This window comes from Oryzias latipes, chromosome 12 (genome assembly GCF_002234675.1).
Source record: "Oryzias latipes chromosome 12, ASM223467v1".
Taxonomy (NCBI): domain Eukaryota; kingdom Metazoa; phylum Chordata; class Actinopteri; order Beloniformes; family Adrianichthyidae; genus Oryzias; species Oryzias latipes.
In genome coordinates this window covers 29,565,538-29,589,209 of record NC_019870.2, presented here as the reverse complement: position 1 = coordinate 29,589,209, position 23,672 = coordinate 29,565,538, and the positions used below count along the sequence as shown (strand labels likewise).

The window sequence follows — 23,672 nt, the reverse complement described above, 5'->3', positions numbered from 1 at the left end:
TCCATCCATCCATCCATCCATCCATCCATCCATCCATCCATCCATCCATCCATCCATCCATCCATCCATCCATCCATCCATCCATCCATCCATGTCCTTATTACTAAAGCACGTGGCGAGGGCTGACAGTGGACTTATAGATTTAACTGATTCTATGTTTTTTCTTTTTGTCCCTTGCCTTGTCCTCTCAAACCTTTAGCTTCTCATCTCGTTTCATAATAATTTCTGCTGTAATCAATTAGCAAGATGAGGTGCAGCAGAGGGAACAGGTGCAGCTAAATGTTAATGAATTCCTCTGTGGCTGCCATCATTGTAACACTGGCTGAATATTTAAACTGCTTGTTGCCTCAATGACTTACACCTCTGCTAATGGAAACGGCAGGACACACAAACAGCAGCAGTTGGCATGTTTTGGTAAATATTCTGTATTGGTTCCCATCTCTGTCATTAAGGTGAAATAGTTTGTGGAGTAATAAGAAGAAGAATCAGAGTTTTTGTAGTTAAGTTAAAAATTTCATCAAGAATAAGAAGCAACACTTTTAGCAGTCTACCAGTACTAAAAGAGTTGACACATTGTCAATACACACACTTGTCTTGGTCTATTTTATTTGAAATTTTAACTGTTTAACTGTTAACATTGCAAGAATTAGACAAAGATTTTTTAAAAATCCATTTTGAATTGTATTTGACTTCATCCCCTTTTTTGGGATGCCAGCTACTTTTGAGACTACGAGCGCCAAAAGATCTATGATATGTATGTGTGTGTACAGTATATAGTTAAAGTTCAACTTCAAAGTTGACAACTTTGTTTATGTACTTATAATTAAAAAACGACACAGTAAAAGTACAGACATCTTTGTGAGGTGATGGTGCAGGACGTGTAGAACAAAGATGTACGGCCTGGAATTATGCACCAAAGTCACTTTATTCAACTTCAAAGTTGAAAGCTATGTCAAATTATGTACCATAGTCTCTGCCTCGCTTCCAATCGAGGAGGCACCCAGGCCTCAACAACCGCGGCCCGGAGTGATCCTCCACCGGGGATCCGGCGTGCAGCTGGGCCGGCAGAAGCCCTGCTGTGCGCCGGAGGAGGAAAAAAGAAAGAAGAGCGCTCAGTGTAGTTGAACACAGTGACGTATGTCCAGAGGATCTTCCACTGGCCATTCTGCATGTCAACAAAGTGACTTTTACATGCTGCAGATCTGCTGACAGGTGTTTTTAAAACTATATTTTTATTTTTGTCCCTATCTTTGATGGCCCGCGATCTACCGTCACATCCTTGACTGGTCGATTGCGATGGACGTGGTGAGCACCTCTGCACTAGATCATGTCGTCGGCGTGTCGGCATAAACACTCTAGCTAGATTCACGGACAAAAACAAAAAAAATCATAGTCCAGAACAAAGTTGGTATTTCTTCTGTATTTATGAACAGCAGTCAATCAGAAAAGTAAAAGCAGATATGAGTGGGATCATATCATGAGACAAAGCTTAATTACATTTCTAGTTCATTAATATTTTGTGATTAACATTCATTCTGCCAAACACATATGCACACACTCTGGCTTCCACTGAGTGTATTCACAAAATGGTTGATGGCAGATGCCTCACAGAGCAGAGCACACCAGAGGCCTGTGCCAACATCTGCTCTGTGTGTGTGTGTGTGTGTGTGTGTGTGTGTGTGTGTGTGTGTGTGTGTCCATGTGGGTGTATGTGTGTGCCAGAGGTGGGTTGTTAACATGCAAATAAAGCAATTAAAATTCATTCAATACACCCCAAACATGCACAGCAACACACCGACGCACACCGTGCACTGACAAATAGCAGTGCTGTGTACGCAGGAACAAAAGCAGACGACAAAAGGAGCCCAATGACCGCTGACAACTCCCGCTTCCCCCCGTACTATGAAATCACACAGCAGGTCAGGGAGGAAGAGTTCATTTTCTCTGTACATCAGTGTAAAACCTCATCAAATGCTTTGATGCACAGGTCTTTTAATCCGTCAGTTCAACTTCAGCTATGATTGAACCAGAACTCTGTCATGTTGAATCCTGAGTATTGGTAAAAGAAAAAACGGTTTGGTTCTTCAAATTCACTGCAGGCCTGCAAGGATATCTTGCATTGATAATGATCAATATCTCTGTGTTCCAAGTGCTTTAAAGTCTGTCAAGCCTGAGACCTAATAATGTCACAGTTTGATGGAAGACTTTCACCAAGAAGCCAATGCACCACATGCATCACAAGTTAACTGTAAAAGACAGAAACTGCTGGCCTGACTCGACAGGCATATGCAGCGCATGTCCATCACACCTCAAGCTCATGCTGACCTCAAAGGACTTTGACACCACCAGCCCCATTAATTATACAGCGCTTCCCTCTATTATTACACCCAATCACACACTGATGAATGCTTCAATGCTTGTGGGGTTAGCGGGACTGGGATTCAAACCAATCATGTTGTGACAGGCAGAGGATGGTTTTCCTCCTAGACCATAGACTTTGTGAAGGATGTCAGACGCTTTATTACTGCAAACGTGCTCCATCTGCATGCAATCCTGGGAGGAAATGATTCACAAGAAACTGCAAAGCTCTATAAACGTGTTAGATCCAGGTGTGCACAGCGTCTGAGATGCAGGTGTTTCATCCAAAAAAGGTTCCATAAAGACATCAGTGTTTCTTCATTGAGTGGTGGCCCCCAAACATTATGGTTAAAACCACAAAAGAACACCAAAAAATGCATCATTTCTTAAGCAATGGCAGTAATAAAACACATTCCAGAAGGTAATCTAAAATTGAAACCAAACATGAATAATTTTTCACCGTTTGCTTTTGCCTTCAGAGTATCAAGGTGTCCTGGCAGCCTCCTCCACGCAGCAACCAGAACGGCATCATCACCGCCTACAAGATCAAATACAGAAAAACCGGCCGGCGCGGCGACCAAGAGGCCATTGAACCGAACAACTTCTGGTACCTGTTTACAGGTGAGGCCTAACGGCAGAATTTTGCTCCTTTTAGCCATGTTTCACGTGGGACACTCTGTTTTGCATCAGGTTGGCTCTTAAAAGTGCAGCTTTAGTTGAGTTAAAAGACAACACATTCAGCATAAAACTAATAAAATGTGAAGATTTGGGTCTGTTGTTGTTCCGTACATAAAACATGAAAAAGTGTTCCACAGTCAGACACCAGGCTTTCTGCTTTGTGGTCTTCCTGGTGCAATAAGAGCGTTCACATAGTAGCAGAATCCTCTCATGACAGTTCAGTCTCTCAAATCTCTAGACCTCCTTTTAATTGATGCTGTGTTTGCTGAATATCAGCAAAACGCAGCTATTCTCTAAAGTGAACACAGGACTCAATGTGCTGATGCTTTGACCAGAAGATCCAGCAAATTCAAAATCCTAATATAAGAACAGAAGAAAAGAAGGTGTACCTTTCCTCTGACCACTTGCTCTGTCAGCCTATTAGAAGGAAAATGGAGTAATCCATCAATGCAGAGATTTAGCAAAGCATGCTGGTCCACACCCAGACAGAGATTTCTGTCCGAGTTATAAAAAGCAGATTGTTTTCACTCAGCATGATGCAAGGCTCTGAGAAACTGACATAAATATTGAAATGTGGCTAAAGAACGGATTCAAATGCTGAACAAATGTGTGCCAGTGTGTTTTACTATCTTTGTGTCTGGGATTGTGTATGTCTGGGTGCGTGGGCGGATCATGCTTAAATTATTCTTTTTCTTTCTTCTGTGTTGAAAACGTTAGAACGTGTGTGTGTGTTGGTGTGTGTGTGTGTGTGTGTGCATTTAAACTGCCACCAGCTATTATTTCAATTTGAGCTTTGGTGGATTTGAATGAAACTGATCTCCTTTTCATTATTTCGCCCGTGCTTATCTTCATCTGTGTGCGTCGGCCTTCATTTCCGTGTTGCAGGTCCGTGATTGCGTGAAGTTTTAAATCCTAGCAGGTTGGTGTAACGCTGCCTGTCAGGAGTATCTTCACCTTTAAAGCAATACATTTTAAAGGGAAACTCTTTTTTTTTTATCTTAATCACAATAAAACTAATAAAAGCCATATTATTTTCTTTTTTGTCATCACACACAGGAGGGTTTCCTTTATTTCTTAGCACAAGCTTTTGGCTCAGCTGTTTGGATTCCAAAAGCAATGGTCGCCGGGGTTCTGCAGTCAGTCTGAGATAATGTAAAGATCTTTTGGATCCAGGATCTAAATTATATTTTTTATCACCTTGTGTTTGATTTAGATATAAAATTCTATTTGTACCAACAATAAACTGCATTATCCATTCCATGCTGAGTTTCAAACACCTGTGCTGTACAACTGTCCGCCTGACGTGTGTTAAATTAACATACAGTCACAAATGCAGTTGTCAAATTTCAAAATAAAGTACCGTCTGGCAAATCATATCAGTTACAGTTGAGCTCCTAAGTTTACAGACCCTGGAAGAAATGATTGATTAATGATTATTTTTCAGAGAATTTGAATGAAAACACAAAAACAACATTTCCAATCATAGTTAGCGGTTGGATGAAACCATTTAACGTCAAAAGATTCTGTTTACTCTTTAAATCCAAATGCCAATGGAAAAGTTCTAATTGACCCTGTTCTAAAGCGATTTTGTTCTGAAAACATGAACACAAGCTGATCCAAAAGGGTTTGATTGACAGCTAAAGGTAGCCATCCTCACCTGTGACCCATTTGTCTGTAATCAATGAGCACAAAACCCTTGGATCCTTCATCCATTTCTGGATCCTGAGTCACTGTGGAAAGCATAAAGAGCTGTCAACAGATCTACGGGAAAAGGTAACTGACCTACAACACAGGAAACGGAGAGAAGAAGACCTCCAAGGAAGGGAGAATGGCAGACAGCGGGGTTCAGACTTTGATCAAGAAGTGAGAAGGTCTTATGGCTTATGTTGAAACCAAACCACGGTCACAAACATTCCTGCCAGAAAAATCATCAGGGATGCAAAGAAAAACCACCAAGACTTTCAGCTGTGATCCAGGATGGATAGATTTAAATGGATTTAAAGAGACTAAACAGAATTTTTCTGACAGTAAACGGCATCACCTAACCACCAACTATGAGTGGAAATAACGTTTTTGTGTTTTTATTCAGATTATCTAAAAATGACCAAGAAATCATCATTTCTTCCAGGGTGTGTAAACTTATGAGCACATCCATCCATCCATCCATCATCCATCCATCCATCCATCCATCCATCCATCCATCCATCCATCCATCCATCCATATATCCATCCATGGTTGCTGGAGCCTATCCCAGAAACCTTTGGGCAAAGGCTGGACACACCCTGGATGGGTTGCCAGTTATGCATTTTATCATAATATATATATATATATATATATCAGAATATTCTTCAAGTCAACACCCTACGATGCATTGAGAATGTAGAATGAATTAGGTTTGGACATCAGAGGCATGTTTTGCAGATAACTCCCATCAACTTGTCGTCATGAGCAGCTGTTAAATCATTTCTAAACCACATAGCTTCTTTTGCACTAAATCTTTTCCACGTCCTCCACTGTTAGCTGTTCATAAAAAGTGCTTCAGATCTGCATGCTCAGCACAGCCGTGAGCGTTGTTCCCGCCTCTGCTGTGACGTCCACAGAACACAGTCGGGTTTGGTGTCTGCTTTATGCATTCTTTCATCAGTACTGGTTCATCTCTGAGTTCAAAGAAGAATGGCTCAAGTCAAAGAAAGTTGATGTTTTAGGGTTGGAAATAAAGATTTAGAAAAAAGTCACAGCAAAAAAACATGAAAAAAATGAATTGTGTTGGTAATTCTTACTGTGTGAAGCAGTTGTTCACAGGAAAACTCATCATGCACTACCCTGACTTTGACATTTGTCTTCAGTGTTTCCATATTTGTAACTCTGAATGGTGTATTTTTTTATTGCTTGTACTGAAGAAATCTATTCAAAGCACCGTTTACGATAAGGCCAGTATAGATCCATTTAAAACTGTTGTCCTTTCTCTCTCTGTGCAGGTCTGGAGAAGGGCAGTCAGTATAGCTTTCAGGTAGCAGCCATGACAGTGAATGGAACAGGTCCTGCCAGTGAGTGGTATGCCGCCGAGACCCCCGAGAATGACCTGGATGGTACGTGTTCACGTCTGAGTGCTGCAATCTGCAGAACAGGAAGCAGCTTTCTGTGCTGTCACAACACACATAAATATTTCACCAACAAAAGGCTGGAACTGCAGATACAACCAAGGTTTGCTCCCAAGGGGAGACGAAATGCAATGAAGGCAGAAGGAGATTGTGTGGGGGTGGGGGGTGGCAAAAGGATTGGGGGGCATTTGACAAATTATAGCTACAGTAAAAAATGCATGAAATGAAAGAAAAAGCCCAAACTTTCATTTTTGAGCACAGTTTTTGCAATATTTTTTTTTGGGAATGAAATAAATCGTCATAAAATTTAGAAAGAATTTGAAATACTTCATAAAACTGTTTTTTCTTCAAGTTTGTTCTCATGAAGAGTGTTAAAGTGATCCTTTAGCTCTATATTTATCTGCATTTGCAGTGGTAATGGAATAACCTCTTGTGATTCTTTGGATATTGTTAATCCGTGCTATGGAACTGCATTCCAGGAAAGGTCATAAGGAGGTCGTTTGCAGATGCTTTGTTCACATAAATTACACAAAAGCCTGTGCACTTCCCAAATACTGAATAGTTTAACTCAAATATAAAGTTTGGAAACTGTTATTTGCAGGAAAATAGGAATTACTGGCACGTGGACATGTGTGGCTAGATAGATGGAGAGCCCGACCCACGAGCAGCAGCAAAGAGTGTTTGGCCTCTAATATTGCTCTTCAGAATAATTGGAAAAGCTGACCTCAGGCTGATGCTCAGAACTTTCTTGTCCTGGCAAGGAGGAAGCTGCAGAGATAAAACAACAAACACATCTATACTAACTATGTTTCTTGACTGGGACAAAGGGAGACACAAATCTCATTTTAATCGATCATCACTCAATAAAGCAATATGAAGCGTCTGCCTTTGGGGACCGAGAGCACGGTAATCTGATCTAATCTGATGCTGAGGAATAACAGAAAGTGTCAGGCCTTGTAAAGGTCCGATTACTGTGCTAAAAAGGTTACCGTTGGCTAACCGCACTTGCTTGAAGTATGGATGCTTGTAGTTTATTTCATGATGATTTTAAGTTTCTGAGGTGTCTTTGTCTTTTGCTTTTACTGGTTTTTGCAACAACCTCAACCCTGCAGAGAGTCAAGTACCCGACCAGCCCAGTTCTTTGCACGTCAGACCGCTTCCCAACAGCATCATCATGTCCTGGACTCCGCCCCTCAGCCCCAACATCCTGGTTAGAGGCTACATAATTGGCTACGGAGTGGGAAGTCCCTACGCCGAGACGGTCCGAGTGGACAGCAAGCAGAGATACTACTCCATTGAGAACCTTGGTAAGGGCAGAAAGAGTACACAAAAGGCGTTCTGAGAACACAAACATTCACTTCCCAAACCACCTTGGTATAGCAACTTTATGAATATGCAGATTGGTATTTGTCTCTCCCCCCACTGCTCTCCCTCATCAATGCTCCATCAATGGAACATGTATCACTGAAATACCATGTAGTGCAAAAGGCAGGCTCTGTTGAAAACGATTTAGGTAAATGACTATTTAATTATGATCCAATTCTTACACTGCTGTGACTGCACTGAAGCAGACCTTGACAGCCAATGTCCTGATGTCTTTGTTTGGTAATTATTCTTGACAACCAAATGTCGTGCACACACCAAAAATGCATGTAACGTGTAGACAGTCAGTACAGAAAGTATAACGCACACAGTCTACCACTGTGGTGAAATGATGGAGCTGAAAAATCAAAAAATATTGACAAGATAAAGATCTGAATAATGAAACTGTGTGAGCACATTGGAAAGTGGCTGAGATAACATATGTTCAAGGTTTTTATTTGGCCATTTGTGCATAAACTGCAGTTTAGGCGCATTGGAATACAAGATGTAGATGAAAAATTCAAGAGATGTGTTTTTCTGTTTGACTTATCACACGCGCACAGATATGCATGCTCATACCCATAGCACAGTAGAACAGTATGTATAACTGGCATAACTGTGATTTTACCACATTTATTGTTTGTGGTTAAACAGGCAGTGAGTGTACGCCATAAGTCTAAGCCTGGCAAACCTGCATGTCGTCACATCTCCATACCAAAGCAAGATGATCACTCTGAGATTGCATGTCAATGTTCTTCTCGTGTCCAGTCGGACAGGACAAGTTAAAGAAAAAAAAATGTTCTTCTCGTAAGGAGAAAGGTTCTTGTGGTTCTTTTCTTCTGTGTCAGCCTAAGTCACACCCGTCTCCATTGGTTACGGTGTAAGAAGGTCTCAAAATGTAAATATTTGTGAAGAATATCATGAGGAAAAATATGTTTCTAAATTGTTTCTACTTCACATTGACTGTGTTAATAAATCTGCTCAGTATCTGGCTGAAGAGTCAACTGGCAGAATTCTCCGTTCTGTTGTATTTTCCTCTGAGCCAAGAACATCGAGTAGATGCAATTTTAAGGTCTGTTTATAACATCAGTGCCAAAAAACTCCCAGTTTCTGATGGATTTACAATACAAAAGAGATTCTCAGCTCCACCTCTTACCACCAACAAAACGCCGACTCAGCCCGTCACTCTGCCTTTAACACGTTATGATGATAAAATGCCTATTTAATTATGATCAATAATTTAAAAAATCTAATAGGAAATGCTTGAGGAGTAAAATTCAATTTGGGAAGGTCCGAAAAGACACAAGATCCTCTCTGGTGAGAGTACAGCAAGGCATCTGCATGCCGGAGAAGACAAAAACAAATTGGACACATTTTTTTATGCATAGTTGAAAATTTCCCTCTGAGGTCTGATAATGGAAGGATAATGAAAAAATAAAATCAAGCAATTGTGTTGCATACACACATGGGACTGAGTGCATGTGTACATGGCATTCATAATTCATAGTGATCATTAATTCATGTGGCAAGGCATCCGGGGAGCAGAGGGGGAGTTTGTTTTATTTGTGCAAGAGTTTGACGGTATGTGGAGAGCGTGTTGCATCGTGTATCAGCAGTCAAGACGCAGGAGGAACCGCTGCCTGGCAATTAGTTCACGTCAGGAAAACAAGTCACTTCTTTAAAACCTGATTGAAGTCTTCAAATGTTTGTTAAAGTGCCCAAAAGCAACAGTAGTTGCTTGTCAGCTTAGCTCCGTCAAAAAAGGCCTTGACCTTTAAATTCTTCTCCATTCATTTCCTAAATGTTGCATAATGAATTCTGCCATAAAATGGTAATTGTCTGTGCTGCAAGTCATAAACAATCACTGATTCAGTCTTCTTGCTTCCCCCTCAGAGCCAAGCTCACACTACGTAATTTCTCTGAAGGCGTTTAATAACGCTGGCGAGGGAGTTCCTCTATATGAGAGCGCTGTCACCCGATCTTTGACAGGTAAGAACACATGCAATTATCAAAAATAACCCCGTGAGCCATCATCTGATGAAGTATAATTAATACGTTTAAAAATAAATTGCAGCTCAGCTCAGAAAATGAAGGCTATGCCAATGTGAGAACCGGAAATTTACACTATAGCTGTTTTTTAAGAGCATCTTTGTTTGAATCGGACATCGCTGACATGTTTACCTATAAAATGAGGTGAGTGGATGAGGCGTAAGGGAAGAAAGTACGCTTCTCTGTGCCCGAAGTAGGCAGAGTAGGGGGACAGATTCAAACCTTAAGGAAAGCTTTAGGAGGAAGACAAGGACAGTGAAGAAAACTGACAGAAACACTCAATGAAAGCAATAGGATCTGAAAAAAGGCAAACGTAAGACCGTTTCTAAGTGAAGTGAGTGATGAGAAGCAACTGTGGTAACCATAAACAGAAACCAGATCAGAAATTCTGACCACAATACTGTTAGTCTGAATTATAAATGACATGCATCTTGAACATGCATCTTGTACTCAGACTCAAAGGGCTGCAAAATAAACACATTTCTGTGCGCTCAGAAGCTGCAGCCCTCTAGCTTACAGTAGTGTGGGATGAAAAGTGCTTCTCCAGAGCAGCTTTTGCCTGAGTAAGCATTTTCTAAAGTCACAAGTCACTTTGATTTTTCTGTTAGAAAGTTGTAAATGTTACACACTGATGTACATTTGTGTAAAGTGGGTGTTTAGATGGGCTGTTGGGCTGAAGCCACCAGACTGTAACAGACTGCAGAAGTATAGTTCAGGTAACAGAGTAACAGTCGGGAAATTTTCCTTGTTCTCTTTTTTTATTTTTATTTATATTATTCTTACTCTTTTTTTCCTGTCAGTTGTTATGGTAACGAACAAATTTCCCACGTGTGGGATCAATAAAGTATTTCTGATTCTGATTCTGATTCTGATTCTGAAAACAGGACAGAGACTTTGGACAGCAAGATAGAGAAACTAGAACATAAAAGAAGTCTGTTAAAAGCAGATAAAGGGACCATTTGTTATTTTGATTTGAAGAAACAGCCACAGAAAAAGTGAATAAAGTTGTGATCTTTATGTGAATCTTTTACAGATGTATCATAAATGAACCACATTAAACCACAGAAGTACAAAGAAACCCCGTAAAGGACATGTCAATTGACGTAGAACATGAAGCGTGTGTGATTATTGCGCTGTAAACATGCAATTCATTGGTGATTTGTGTGTCAATTACGTAGGTTTGTCGTGATATGTGCGCCGAACACGTGACAGAAAAGAAACATTGGTGGTTCGTCCGTTAGACATACGTGGAACGGTCGAGGAAAGACACAAATTTGCATATGTATCTAGCAAAAATCACGCACAATTGTATTGTGCAATTTATTACGTGTGATTTACGTAATAATTGCATATAAACTATGTAAAAAAAAAACATAAACTTTGTAATTCTCAACCGAGCAAAAATATTGAACAACTCGAAACTGAATTGACGTAAAAACCCGACGGCTGAAACCCTCAACGGACGTCTGAGCACATCGACAAACATAAGAAAGACGTATAGATTACGTAGATCACGCATGGCTCAGGAAAGAATAAAACTTTATACGGAGAAAATGGGCAAAAAATGTACGTAGTGGCTGTGTGTGACACTTAAGGCAGAAGAAAAAACAAATTTCTAAAATTAAAGACGGCGACACCTTGGTGCACAACTCAGTAGCAGCCTATTTCTCTGTATTGTTAGATACAGTAATAACATTTACAGTCTGCTTTAACAACTATGACAGCAATATTAGTTATATTTATCTGGGTAGTGATTTTAAAAATTGATCTGTTCCATAAGGAAACAGTAGATAACAGAACATCATCATTTTTTTTAATTATTGATATTTAAGGCGTCTTTTCTTTGCTTTATGTTTGACAGCAGAGGATTTAGTGCAGCCGGTTGATCTATTTCTTGGAGTGCTAAAAAGTGTAACGATCTCCCCATTAGATGACAAAGGCTTAATTCCCTCTAACTGGTCAGTTCATCATTCCTGCTCACTTTTCTATCAGGAAGCTGCCAATTTGTGTCACAATTCGACATGAAATATCAAAATCACAGGCGATTAAGAGTGGGATTCCATGATCTGCTTCCTGGCAACACATTAGAGTTTTATCAAATATTTAAACGCTATTAGCATGAGTGCCTTTGCATGAAGCCTTATTAGCAGTTGTACCCTAGCAACAAAACGCAGCTGCTCTTTAAAAAACAGCTACAGTGTAAACAGGAATGCTACGTGTAACCTCTTCATTACTTCAAGTGTAGCAGGAAAGCAAATAATCTGTCAGCCTGATTTAGAGTGATGACATTAATAATTACTGTTTTGAGCTGTAAATGAGCGACTTTTAGAAGATCCAAGGCAGAAACAAAAAGATCACTTCCTCATCTCATCCTTATATTATGTTTATGAAGCGTTTTCAATATAATGCACTGATGTTTTATTTATAGTGCGATGACTTTCAACAATGCTTTTACCATATCTGCGATGGAGACTCATTAGGCCTTCCTGCAGAACATCAGTTCCAAAAGTGAGATTAATGAAATGGATCCAAGTCTCAGCCAAGTTTCAACTCATAAATTAAACAGTCGGCCCTTCTCCTCTCACCCAGCAGCCCTCAGCGGACATAAATCCTTTATGATCTTCATGAAAACGTCACATTTTGAGGGTTTTCAGCCTTCACGATGTGGCGACAGTCATAAGAACAGCTAGCAGAGAAGACATTTCACTTCGGCGAGCTCTGTGGAAGCATCATCTTCAAAACCCTCTGTCTAAATTTGATCATGCTTCCAATTTCCCTTTGAATTGGAAGAGCTGTGTGAGATACGACGAGGTGACAGAGCAGGCCGTGAAAAGTAGAGGGCTGATGTGGTCAGACATGCAGAGTAAAAGCCAACACTGTAAGAAGAAACAGAGAGAGGGATGTGACAGACGTGAAAATAACGTGTGGGAAGAGCAACAGGGACAGAGAAATGAACGCGGACCATAAGACGGACCATCGAGCGAAAGGCCAGGACAACAGAGGAGGGGAGATGGGAGCAGGGGGACGGTGAAGAAACACAGACGCTGGCCTTTGTTCAAGTATAGATGCAGATGGAACTCACCGTTAAGAGCATAGATCTAAGGTCTATAACGGCTGAATTTAAACGCAGTGTATGATGTTTTATTTTATATCCAGGGTTGGAGTTAACATAGTCAGTGACATTTCTAGTGTGGTAGGTTCGTTTTTTAAAAGCGTCTGTTGTTCACATTATTATGTTTACTTTGGTGATGTCTGTCACAGAAATGTGAAATGCTTTTGAAGTTTTTAATATTTTAAAATGAAGAAACATTTACAGCAAGAGTAAGTGTGACAATAATGTCACTGATGCTGTGAGCTACCCATTTACTGTTTAAGAGACCTGGACAGAGTAGCCCCTCCCCCCTGGCGTTCCAGGAAGTGGCTCCAAGAAGCCAGAATCCCGTAGACGTCTATAGAGAATGACCAGCTGTTCTTCAGTCATTCTATTGGTCAGAAGAACCGTTCTGGATCTGATACCTTTTTAACATCTTCTTGATAATCCTTTTTTCATCGTAAAATATGTGTACAGTATAAATACATATATCGTTGCAAGATATTTAAGTTATAAACTGCCCAATCAGATGCCTCAGTGAAAGCATGTGGTGCCTTCTGGGCCCCTCCACGAATGTTGGAAATGTTTGATTGACAGATTCTCCTCAGTTTGCTTTCAATGGAAGGTGTGGACTTCTAACAAGCTCACTCCTGATTGGTGAAGGTAGTTGCCATAGAAACGTTGACTCAGGACCCATCAATGGCACAAAAATGGCGACTGAATGAAATTCTTTTTTGCTGGAGCTGGAAGGAAGGCACATTACGGGTGACGTCACAGCCACTCAGTCCAGTTCTCCTCGGGTATATTCAGACTGGACATATTTGATCCACTTTAAGTGAACTAGTATGTTTGAGTCTCATACACCCAAGCAGACCCTGGTCCGGGACCAGAAACCATCTTTGGAGGTGGTCTCGGTTGGTTTCCAATCGTACTCAGCTTCCGTTCTTGGAGCAGAACAACTGAACCAAAACGCCCACATAGTCGGTGGTCACGTGATCTAACCAGTCAAAACGGCTCACAAGGTCAAATTTAAAGCAACGATTGTCGTGTTATCAAAGAGGAAAAAAAGAGTCCAACTGTTGAATTGTTAGAACGTTTATTTTAGAACAGCTGATAACACGTTTTACACGCTTTTCTGTGTCTCGTTACGCGTCACGCACTGCTGTGACACTTTCTAAGGGAACCACGTTAGAGCTGCACCTGAGGACCTAAGGGCTGTGGGAGGATCATAAACTAAAAGCAGGTCCAACTCCATTAAGATATTTATAAACTGAAAAAAGAATCTTGAAGTCCATCTTAAAGCTGACTACTTTCTGGTCCTGGTTAAGAGGCTTGCAGCCAACTTTTGAACGAGCTGCAGCTAATTAAAAGTATTTTTCTGCCAGAAGAAAGGGCATGACAAAAATCTATTCCAGAAGTCCTGAAAACACGTGTCAACATTTCAGAACTGGCTCTGGAGAGGAAGGGTGTCACCCGGATGTCAGGAGCTGGTACTGTGGGACCCGAGAGACCCGGCCTATTGGCAGAAAAGTTCAAAAAACAAACATGACAAAACCCGGAGAGCAAGAAAACAGACAAGACAGAGCAGATGAGCTGACAATAAAACCTGAAAAACCATTTAGGGGTAAATGTTTATGTTAGGAGCTCCAGGGTGCAGCAGTTCTTGGGACCTTTCCCTTGTCTCACAGCGAGAAGGTCCTGGTTCAAATCCCAGCTGGGTTCTTTCTGTGTGGGTTTTTCTCCTCCCACAGTCCAAAAAACAGGCTTTATAGGTCCACTGATGATTCTAAAGGGTCTCTTTGTAGGAATGTGTGTGATTGTGTGGCCCTGAAAAAGACTAACAACCGGTCCAGGCTGTACCCCACTTTCTCTCAATAGTAGGATAGGCTCCAGCAACACTGCGACTCCAAAAGCGATACAGTAGATGAATGAGTGGATGGATGTTTATGTAAACTTACAAAATACCATTAAAGGGAACCCTCATTATACTCTGAGCAGGGGTATCTACTTATTCTTCCTCAAAACACTACACAGTTATGGAGATCAACAGGTCACAGAAGCATCAAGACAAATGTGCAAAAACAGCCTAAATCACAGATCTGCTCTCTGCTGGGCTTCAGCCTCCTTCCTTAAAACAATGTTATCTTTTTTTAGGCAAGTAATGCTGAGAAAAAGCAACAAACGTCGCAACGAATGATTGCCTTAGTCAAACTTTTTATAAGATGGAATGTTGTTGTACATGTTGCTGCGCTGAGTGACAGACCTTTTTGTGAGGATGAAGGTAAACATCTTTAACAACTCAGGGTTCACAGGAAACCCAGCTTTCCAGGTCAAGTCCAAGCCACAGACCTGAATTTAAGGGACAAGGTGTGCCATTTTAGCTTAGCCTTATCCCTGTGATTGATGAAACGGCTGTTTGCGAAGATGGCGTCTGTGTTAAACGGTAAAACTGGGCTGTCCTCAGGTGTCACCTATCAAACACTTTCAATGTGGTCTCGAATCTCCTCCCCAGATATTTTCACAGCAATTCACACCTTGAACAGTGAGACTCAAACATCTCACATGCTATCCATTGTGGAAAATGCGTCCAACATATTTCAGAACGAGGTCAGTAACATACGTGACCTGAACTACTCAAAGGCGTCCATGTCTAAACAGCTCATAAACTAAAACTCTCCACTGGAACTTAAAACTATGGAGAAAGAAATTAAAGTAAGCATGACATTTCTTTCAGAGCCAACCTTAGTGATGTCTCCGTTGCGTCTCCGATCCGTTCCCCCTCCTCTCTGGCTCCCCGAGGAGTGATTAGTCCTGCCACCCCATGTCTAGTTCGTCGCGCTCTCTTCACTCGCCCAAGACTTAAGCACTGCCGCCCCAAGTCGTCTCCTTGCTCACCGAGCCCTTGTAAAATTCACATTTTGGGTCATAATTGATGCCTTTGTGCTAAAAGTTTGTTGTCCATGACAAAAATGGACACCGGTGTTGTCTGCAGTTAACATGCGTTAGTGAGGTAGGCACGTCACCTTAAATAGAAATTAGAATTTGATCAAGTTTTATTTTGAAAGTACAAAAGAAGTGTTTTTTTTTTTAAACCTGGACCTGTTACCGATTTCAGTGACATTGACGTGTCAACAGACTGGAAATACAACTCCTGCGTAAAGTTTGTGTTGCAAAGAGACCGGATATGAGACGCAGTCGTGATTGAGGCGAAGTAAAGATTCCAATTTATCAATGAATGTTCTAGTTTTTTGCGTCAGTGCAACGCAACGGAGTCACACTGCAGACAGACGAGTGGAAATCAGTCTTATGGGATCCTGAATACTGCTAAAAAGTCAAAAATACAAGGCAACCCCAAAATCAGGGTTTGATGTAAAACACGTTACTTTGCCGTTTGGTTCTGTTCAGAATGTGGTCATTCAGCCCAAAGTCCTCTGACCCAAACTGTGTAGAGAAAGGTTCCTGTGTCACACAAGTTGTTCTACATGGAGACTCCTGCAATTTTTCAAAGATCAGTTGACTGATGTAGGAATAAAACCCAAAACCAACAGTCTATCATGGAAATGCAATAAGACAGTGAGCTGATCCAGAGGGCAGAAACTCAAACTCAGGCTGTTTCAACCAGGTTGAGCGGCGACAGCACACACAGACACGCATGCACACGCGCACACTAGCCGTCCTACGATGGCAGCAGCCTGCTGGAGAGCTTTTTATGAGAGCTTTAAAAAACGGCTCATTAAGAGTGGGATCCTTGTTAATATACTGCCTTGTCCTCGCCTCGCCGCCCCCACACTGCAGAGGCAAAACGGATCCCCAGCCAGCCGCCAAACCACCACTTAATCAATGACTTGAGGACCGCAGAGAGTTGGGTGGGGTGGGGGACGTGATGGAGAGGGGATGAGAGTTGGAAGGAAAGGATAGAGGAGGACAGAACAGCAGGAGAAAGATGTAGAGGAACTTGAGAAGAAAACACTGGCTGCACTCAGATGGAGAAGCAAAGAACAGAGACTGGAAACGTAGGCTTGGGTCAAAAGACGAGATGATGCTGTGATGTCAGAATGAAAGAATAACAAATGAAAAAGGTGGGATTGATGGCCAAAAGTGAGGATATGGAAAAAAGATGTGCAATGAGTGATGGAAGTACACACGGTGTGCAATTGGAAAGAAGCTTGCTAGACTAGACGCGCATTAGTATTCTGTTCAACAGGAGCTTTATTGGGATGCTGGGCGACCAGTTTAACCACAACGCTGTCTGCTGCAGCTCGCCTCACAGCCCCAAACACCTCCCTCATCAATCTCTTTCTGTCTCACTCTCTTTGTTGGCCTCCAGCTGTACATTTCTCTTCAAACACAACACATTAGATGCCACTGTTGATTCTCTCAGCACTTCAGTACACTGCATACAAAACACAAAAGGTTTTTCTTTATCTTTTCCAATAATTTTCCCTTGAGCTGAACGCCATGGCCAGCAGGCGAGTCAGTAGCTTAAACCGTTGAGTCTAGCTGGCACATTTTAGCTGCTAAATGAAAGTGGGCTGCCTTGGTGTTTGAATAATTTTGCACGATGCTTCTTAACCTCAACTAAATTGATTTGTTAGGAATCTTTACTGTGGAAAAGATTTTTTCTCCTTTCATTTAGCATTTTTATTTATAAAAATCTAACGTTCTGTCAGTTTGGTTCTTATGTGAAGTATCAAATGTAAGAAAACGCCACATTTTGCCCACATTAAAAGTAGAGCTGTGTCAGATATCCTTCATTATTCACTAGTGCACGACAAAGTGCCTGTCCGAAGCTATAATGCCAAAATTTCCCAGAACTCTCATTGATTATATTTTCACAATCAGTGACATCATATTTGGTGTTGAAAAAAACAGAAACAGGACTGAGCGTGTTGTCCAAATCGCTGATAAAATACAGGGCACCAGAACTCTATTGTTTTTTTTGTAGTTAGGGAGAAGGGAGGAAATTCGGACATAGCCTAAGGATGTCCGGATCCAATCAAGTCATCGGAAATCGAACCTGAACACGCGGTTTATGACTTGGTCAAAATCGGATGTTGTAGCCCAATCAAGGATCGGACATTTACTTTAGTCTTATCATGATCAGCGCTTTATATTTCAGACTTATTGTTCCAGATAAATACCATATTAGAAGTCTGCAGATTATGAACGGATCACCACATTTTATTGTGCCGCTACTTTGAGCAGGAGGCGCACAAAAACAGTGTGGCTGAGCTAAGCTAGCTCAGATTTGGACTTTCAGATCAATAACTGTTTTTTGAAATATTTCAAGTGTCTCTATTGGGTTAACACAAACAACCACCTACAAAGGCATTTTAACAGAAAAAAAATCTGGTTGTTTTCAAAAAGAATGGCGCTCTGCGTGCTGCCGACACACCGGCGCGGTGGGACGCTGCTGCAGGAGAAAGGGATTCAACCCGTGGAGATCTGATTCTATGTTTGTCTTTGACAGAGCGCCAGCTAAGCAGAATCACCTGCTGCTGTAATAAAACCCCAAATGGGATATTCAGACATGTGGACTGCTGGTCTCAACAGGTTAAATATGAATTCCACATTCTCTGAAAATATTTATATATATATTGTTTCATGAAATGAGCTAGTCATTAATATTCATTATCATATGAAACAGTTTTAAAAGAGTGTCATCATTAATTTTTATAGTTTTTGATAGAGATATGAATCAGATCTCCATGATAAAAAATGGACTGATCAAAAATAGTTCTGCAGATACTAAAGCTACAGTCACCAAACTTTCTCACATGTATCACCTGCTCTTACCAGGTAATAGTTCACTTTTCTTTACTAATTGACATAGTTGCACTAATCTAACTTGATTGTTGAAGCTACTTTACAGAAGTGCTCTTTTTGAGTGCTAAATGGTTATGGAAGGTGGATAAAAGAAACTTAGGGGGAAAAAACTGGATCTGTTTATTAAGTTGGTTCAAATTTTTAAATGTGTTACAAAAGTATTGGATGAGCATCGGGACATGGTATCGACGGATACTTCAAAGTCAAAGTCAAAGTCAAAGTCGGCTTTATTGTCAAATGTACTGCATCCATAAAGACATACAGCACAGATGAAATTGCTTTCCTCTCACCCCACAGTGCAAGCAGCATATGAAAAATAAATAAATAAACGACTTAAAAAATAGATAAAAAGACAGCAATAATAAGAAGAATAACAGTAGTCTAAACAGTGCAGAGAGCAATGAGATGGTTAAAGTGGCAGTTTAAAGTGACAACAGTGCTGAGAACAGTAAGTGGATGAGTTAGTGACGGCAGTCTTTGGTGAAGGTGGTGGTCTGAACTGTTGTGAAAGTTTTCAGTGTGGGCTTGTAGGACGGAGTGGAGGGGCCAGAGGGGGGAGGGCAGGGAGGGAGTTGAGTGTCCTTATCGCCTGATGGAGGAAACTGTCTTTTAGTCTGCTGGTTCTGGCCTGCAGACTTTGCAGCCTCCTCCCTGATGGCAGCAGGTTGAAGTGTCTCTGGGATGGGTGTGAGGGGTCCCCTGCAATCCTGATGGCTTTGCGGGTGAGGCGGGAGCAGTAAATGTCTGAGAGGCCAGCAAGAGGGACACCAACGATCTTCTCAGCTGTTCTCACAATGTGCTGCAGAGTCTTCCGGCAGGACGCGTTGCAGGCTCCGTACCACACGGTGATGCAGCTGGTCAGGATGCTCTCGATGGCCCCCCTGTAGAAGGTCTGCATGATGCTGCAGACATGAACTGCTGTGGTCTCCCTGTCAGAAAGTCCAGCAGCCAGTTACACAGGGAGGTGTTGAGTCCTAGCTGGTCTAGCTTGTGGATGAGCTGCTGGGGGATGACTGTATTGAAGGCGGAGCTGAAGTCAATGAATAGCATTCTGACATGAGAGTCTTTTGTTTCCAGGTGAGTGAGGGCTGAGTGGAGGGCTGTTGAGATGGCATCATCGGTCGAACGGTTTGACCGATATGCAAACTGGTAGGGGTCCAGAGTGGGGGGGAGGGTAGACTTGATGTGCTGCATGACCAGCCGCTCAAAGCACTTCATGAGAATGGGGGTGAGAGCGATCGGGCGGTAGTCATTGTAGCAGGAGGGAGAGGACTTCTTTGGGACCGGGATGATGGTGGTGGCTTTGAAGCATGAGGGGACAACAGCCTGGCTCAGTGAGAGGTTGAAGATGTCGGTGATGACATCTGTCAGCTCATCAGCACAGTTCCTCAGGACACAGCCAGGAATGTTGTCAGGTCCTGGGGCTCTCTGTGGCTTAATCCTTCCCAGTGAGCGCCTCACGCTGTCACGTGATAGCATCAGCACTAGGTCACTGGGAGGGGGAGGAGTCTTCTGTGCCGGGATGCTGTTGTCTGCCTCAAAGCGGGCAAAGAAGGTATTTAGCTGGTCCAGCAGAGGGGTAGAGTAGTCGCAGGCCTGTGGGGCGGGCTTGTAATCCGTGATGGTCTGGATGCCCCGCCACAGGTTCCTGGTGTCACCACTGTCGCTGAATCGGTCAGCCACCTTCCTGGAGTGCTCCCTCTTGGCCACCCTGATGCCTCGTGACAGGTTGGCCCTGGCTGTTCTCAGACCAGCTTCATTCCCAGCTCTGAAGGCAGCATTCCGTTCCCTGCAGAGTCTGTGGACGTCTCCTGTCAGCCATGGCTTTTGGTTGGCTCGAAGGGTGATGGTTTTGGTGACTGTGACATCGTCCATGCACTTCCTCATGTAGGATGTGACAGTCTCTGTGTACTCCTGGAGATCAGTGATGTCATTAACCCAAATTTAACCCAAATGAAATACCTGATGGGGACGTCCCTAGTTAAAACACAAGTCAGGCAAAAAACATCTTTTGCAGGATAATCTAGAAATTTGTGCTGCAGAAACTGATCTGTGAATGCAACTGTTGTTGGTTTTAGTAAAGTCAGTTCTGCACATGTGAAACACGAACCTTAAATACAGCATTGATCAGGGCTTCACCTTCACTGCTTTCTTTATCTGTCAGTCTAATTCTAACAGCGTCATCATTTACAAAATATGCCTAAATGAAGGTCGTAGATCTTAAAAATATCTGTCCACTCTAATGAGCTCAGTGAATAACATTTTAGCAATCTAAAGGTCATAAACATGTTCCGGCATTGAAAAGCACATTGTTTACCTCCTTTATTCCTTTATTATCTAATTGTACAATAATAAACACCACCATTGACTTGCCGTGGACCAGAAAACAAAGTTAGCATCTTAAAAAGCCGAGTTTGAATGTTTGAATGAAAATACTGGCACTTTGAAAGATTTAAATTGAATAAATGTCTTTAAACTGTAAAAAAATAAAAAAAAAAAATTAAAAAAAAGCCGAGTTTGCCTCTCTCTGTACATCCTCCCGTCTTTGTTTCTGCTTCCGTTAGATCTGGAGGCGTAAAGTCTGCATCCGAAACCTTTAGTGTACATGTTCTTTCTGTGTGTCTTCTGCTGCCTCCAGGTGCTCCTTCAGCCAAACACGAACATTTGTAACACATGGTGATGTTTGTTATACTTCTGAATGCACCTGAAAGCAGCATGTGCTGTCTCAATGGCTGGGGCCACTGACCCCCACACAGCCCTCATCTCTTCTAGAGTATCCAAGTAAACAGGAAACGTTGAACTTCCTGAAAAGAAAACTTGACTTGGCATAGTTCTGTCAGTGAAATCTTTTTTCTCCAAAGCTTTGGCTGTGTGAGCTTCATGTGGCTCCAATCCCTGTGTAGAATAACGGCTCTGACCTGCACTTCTTTTTACTCTTTGTCTTTTCTCCTCTTTCTCCTGTTTTTCATTTCATCACCATTCTCCCTCCTTCTCCCTTCTTTGTTGCATGGCAATTCCAAACTTGAATCTTTTTTATCCTTTACAATTTCTTCCATTCCTCATTTCTTAATCGCTAAACTGCTTGTTTATTGTATTTTTTATGTTACCATTGTTCCACATCTTGGTTAATGTTACCCGCCTCACGTCAGACCCCATAGACCCATTGGAAGATGACCTCTTCCACCTCTTTGATAAATACCCCACTCCCATGCCAGACACCAGCACTCCCATGATCCCTCCTGTCGGGGTCCAAGCTGTAGCTCTGTCCTCGGACTCTGTGCGGATGTCGTGGGCCGACAACTCCATGACGAAGAACCAGAAATCCTCTGAGGTCCGGTATTACTCTGTCAAGTGGAAGAGCAGCTACTCTACAAGTGGGAAGTACAAGGTAGGAACCTGAACTGAGGATTCTTGACCGTAACTATGCAAAAATAATGTTTTAGGCCAAACTACTTTATGATGTAACCTACGGAAAAAACACTTTAGTGTAGCAGCAGAAATAAAATCCCTTAGACATATGTATATGTCTGAACAACTCTGCATATATGCATTATGTCTGAATGCTTAAGGGCTTGATTAATGAAATACCTATTATGGTGCTAATTTGCCAGTTGAAAGTGGAACTTGAACAAAACTAAGCAACTCCTGACTGCCAACAATTGAATTATCTTCATCTACAGCACTCATGACTTCCATTAACGCGTTTATTCGGTTCAGTGTAATCTCAGAAAAAGACTGTGTTGTTAAGGCCACGTCACACATCCGCCACGTCGATTTAGTGCAGATAGCACAGATCAAATTGGTCACATGTGAATATACGTTGAAAAAGGCAGAAAGCTGTGGTCTTACATGCAATTTTCACAGATGTAAAATGAATGAACTACGTTAAATCCATGGAAGAAGTACAAATAAACCATAAAAGAACACGTAAACCAACCTAGAACATGATGTGTGACTATTGTGCCGTTTATATGCAATTTATTAGTTATTTGTAGGTCAGTTTAGTAATCTTAACATGATACATGTGCCGTATACGCGATATTTTAGTTATACATTGGTGGTTCATGCGTGCAACAGTCGTGGAAAGATACCAATTTGTGTATGCATCTCGCAACTGCGTAAGTTTTACATAGTAAGTAAGGGTTACGCAGTGTGCATTATCAGAAACTAACGCACGCCGTGGAAGCTTGAACCATCCGATGCGGAGCAGAGAACGGTTGCTCCCTCGAAGTGAATTAAATTCTGACAATGCACACTTGGAACGCCATTATCCCACTTATTTCATGGTCACTTACAAAAGAAATAGATAATCAATCAGTTTTTAGTATTTTTCGGTCTGGACTAATTTTTACGTTGTGCCGCGCCGCTTAGCCGGCTGAGCCAACACCGACCTCGACTGCAGCGTCAAAGGAAAGCTATATCTATGCTGATGGTCTCGATGGGTTAAATAAAGCATCAGTTCAGAGAGAAAGTTCTCCTCCTACCGCTTGTTTTTGTCCAGATGATGAAGGGTTTGTTCTAAAGAAGCCGGCACAGTGATGCAGAACATTTACGCTATTAAATAACTACTTTTTTAGGCGTGCGGTTATCACTGTGCATTATCACTATTCAATCCACGCCTGGCAGCCAATCAGAATTGAGTATTCACCCGGACCTCTGCTTCGCGTGGGACGGCTCAGGCTTCCACGTCGTGCGTTCATTTCTGATAATGCACACTTCGTCTGCCATTAACCCTTACGTATCACGGAAAACCGAAATGTCATCCGTGGAAAAAGTAGAAAATGTACGTGTGACACGATCTTTAACTACCAAAATGTATAACTTGTTCATTCAAAAGCACTATTTATAAAAGTCACGTTAAGAATATAACTTTAAGCAGGGTAAGGTGTGCAAGGATCCTCCTAACGAGAGGAGTGTCTTGGCGTTGCCACTATTACTGGACTCGTGAAGAATCGAGGCGATTTACAAAGAGTCAGGAGTTCTGGGTCGTTCTGACAAAACCACAAGAAATTATAATTAAAATGTACAAAATATTTAAAATCCTTCTCAGATGAAAGAAAGCACTTCTCTGGTTCACACGGGCCGTTCTACTCAATGAATCTGATGACTTTTCCTGCCATGTAAGTCAGGTTTCTCAAGGAGACTTTTTAGTCTTTCAGTCCCTGGAAGTGAACACAGAAATGTAATAAAAGAAAAGTTCTGCAAA

General features: G+C 41.8%; 1 protein-coding gene across 1 annotated transcript in view; it reads left to right on the top strand.

Annotated features, from left to right (window-relative positions):
* Positions 1 to 23,672, top strand: part of dcc (DCC netrin 1 receptor) — a 280,927-nt gene that overhangs the window by 193,342 nt on the left and 63,913 nt on the right. The window contains exons 13-17 of the mRNA XM_011482137.3: positions 2,838 to 2,979; positions 6,016 to 6,126; positions 7,251 to 7,445; positions 9,394 to 9,489; positions 21,616 to 21,854. Coding sequence (XP_011480439.1) covers positions 2,838 to 2,979; positions 6,016 to 6,126; positions 7,251 to 7,445; positions 9,394 to 9,489; positions 21,616 to 21,854 — 783 coding nt within the window. The remainder of the gene's footprint in view (positions 1 to 2,837; positions 2,980 to 6,015; positions 6,127 to 7,250; positions 7,446 to 9,393; positions 9,490 to 21,615; positions 21,855 to 23,672) is intronic.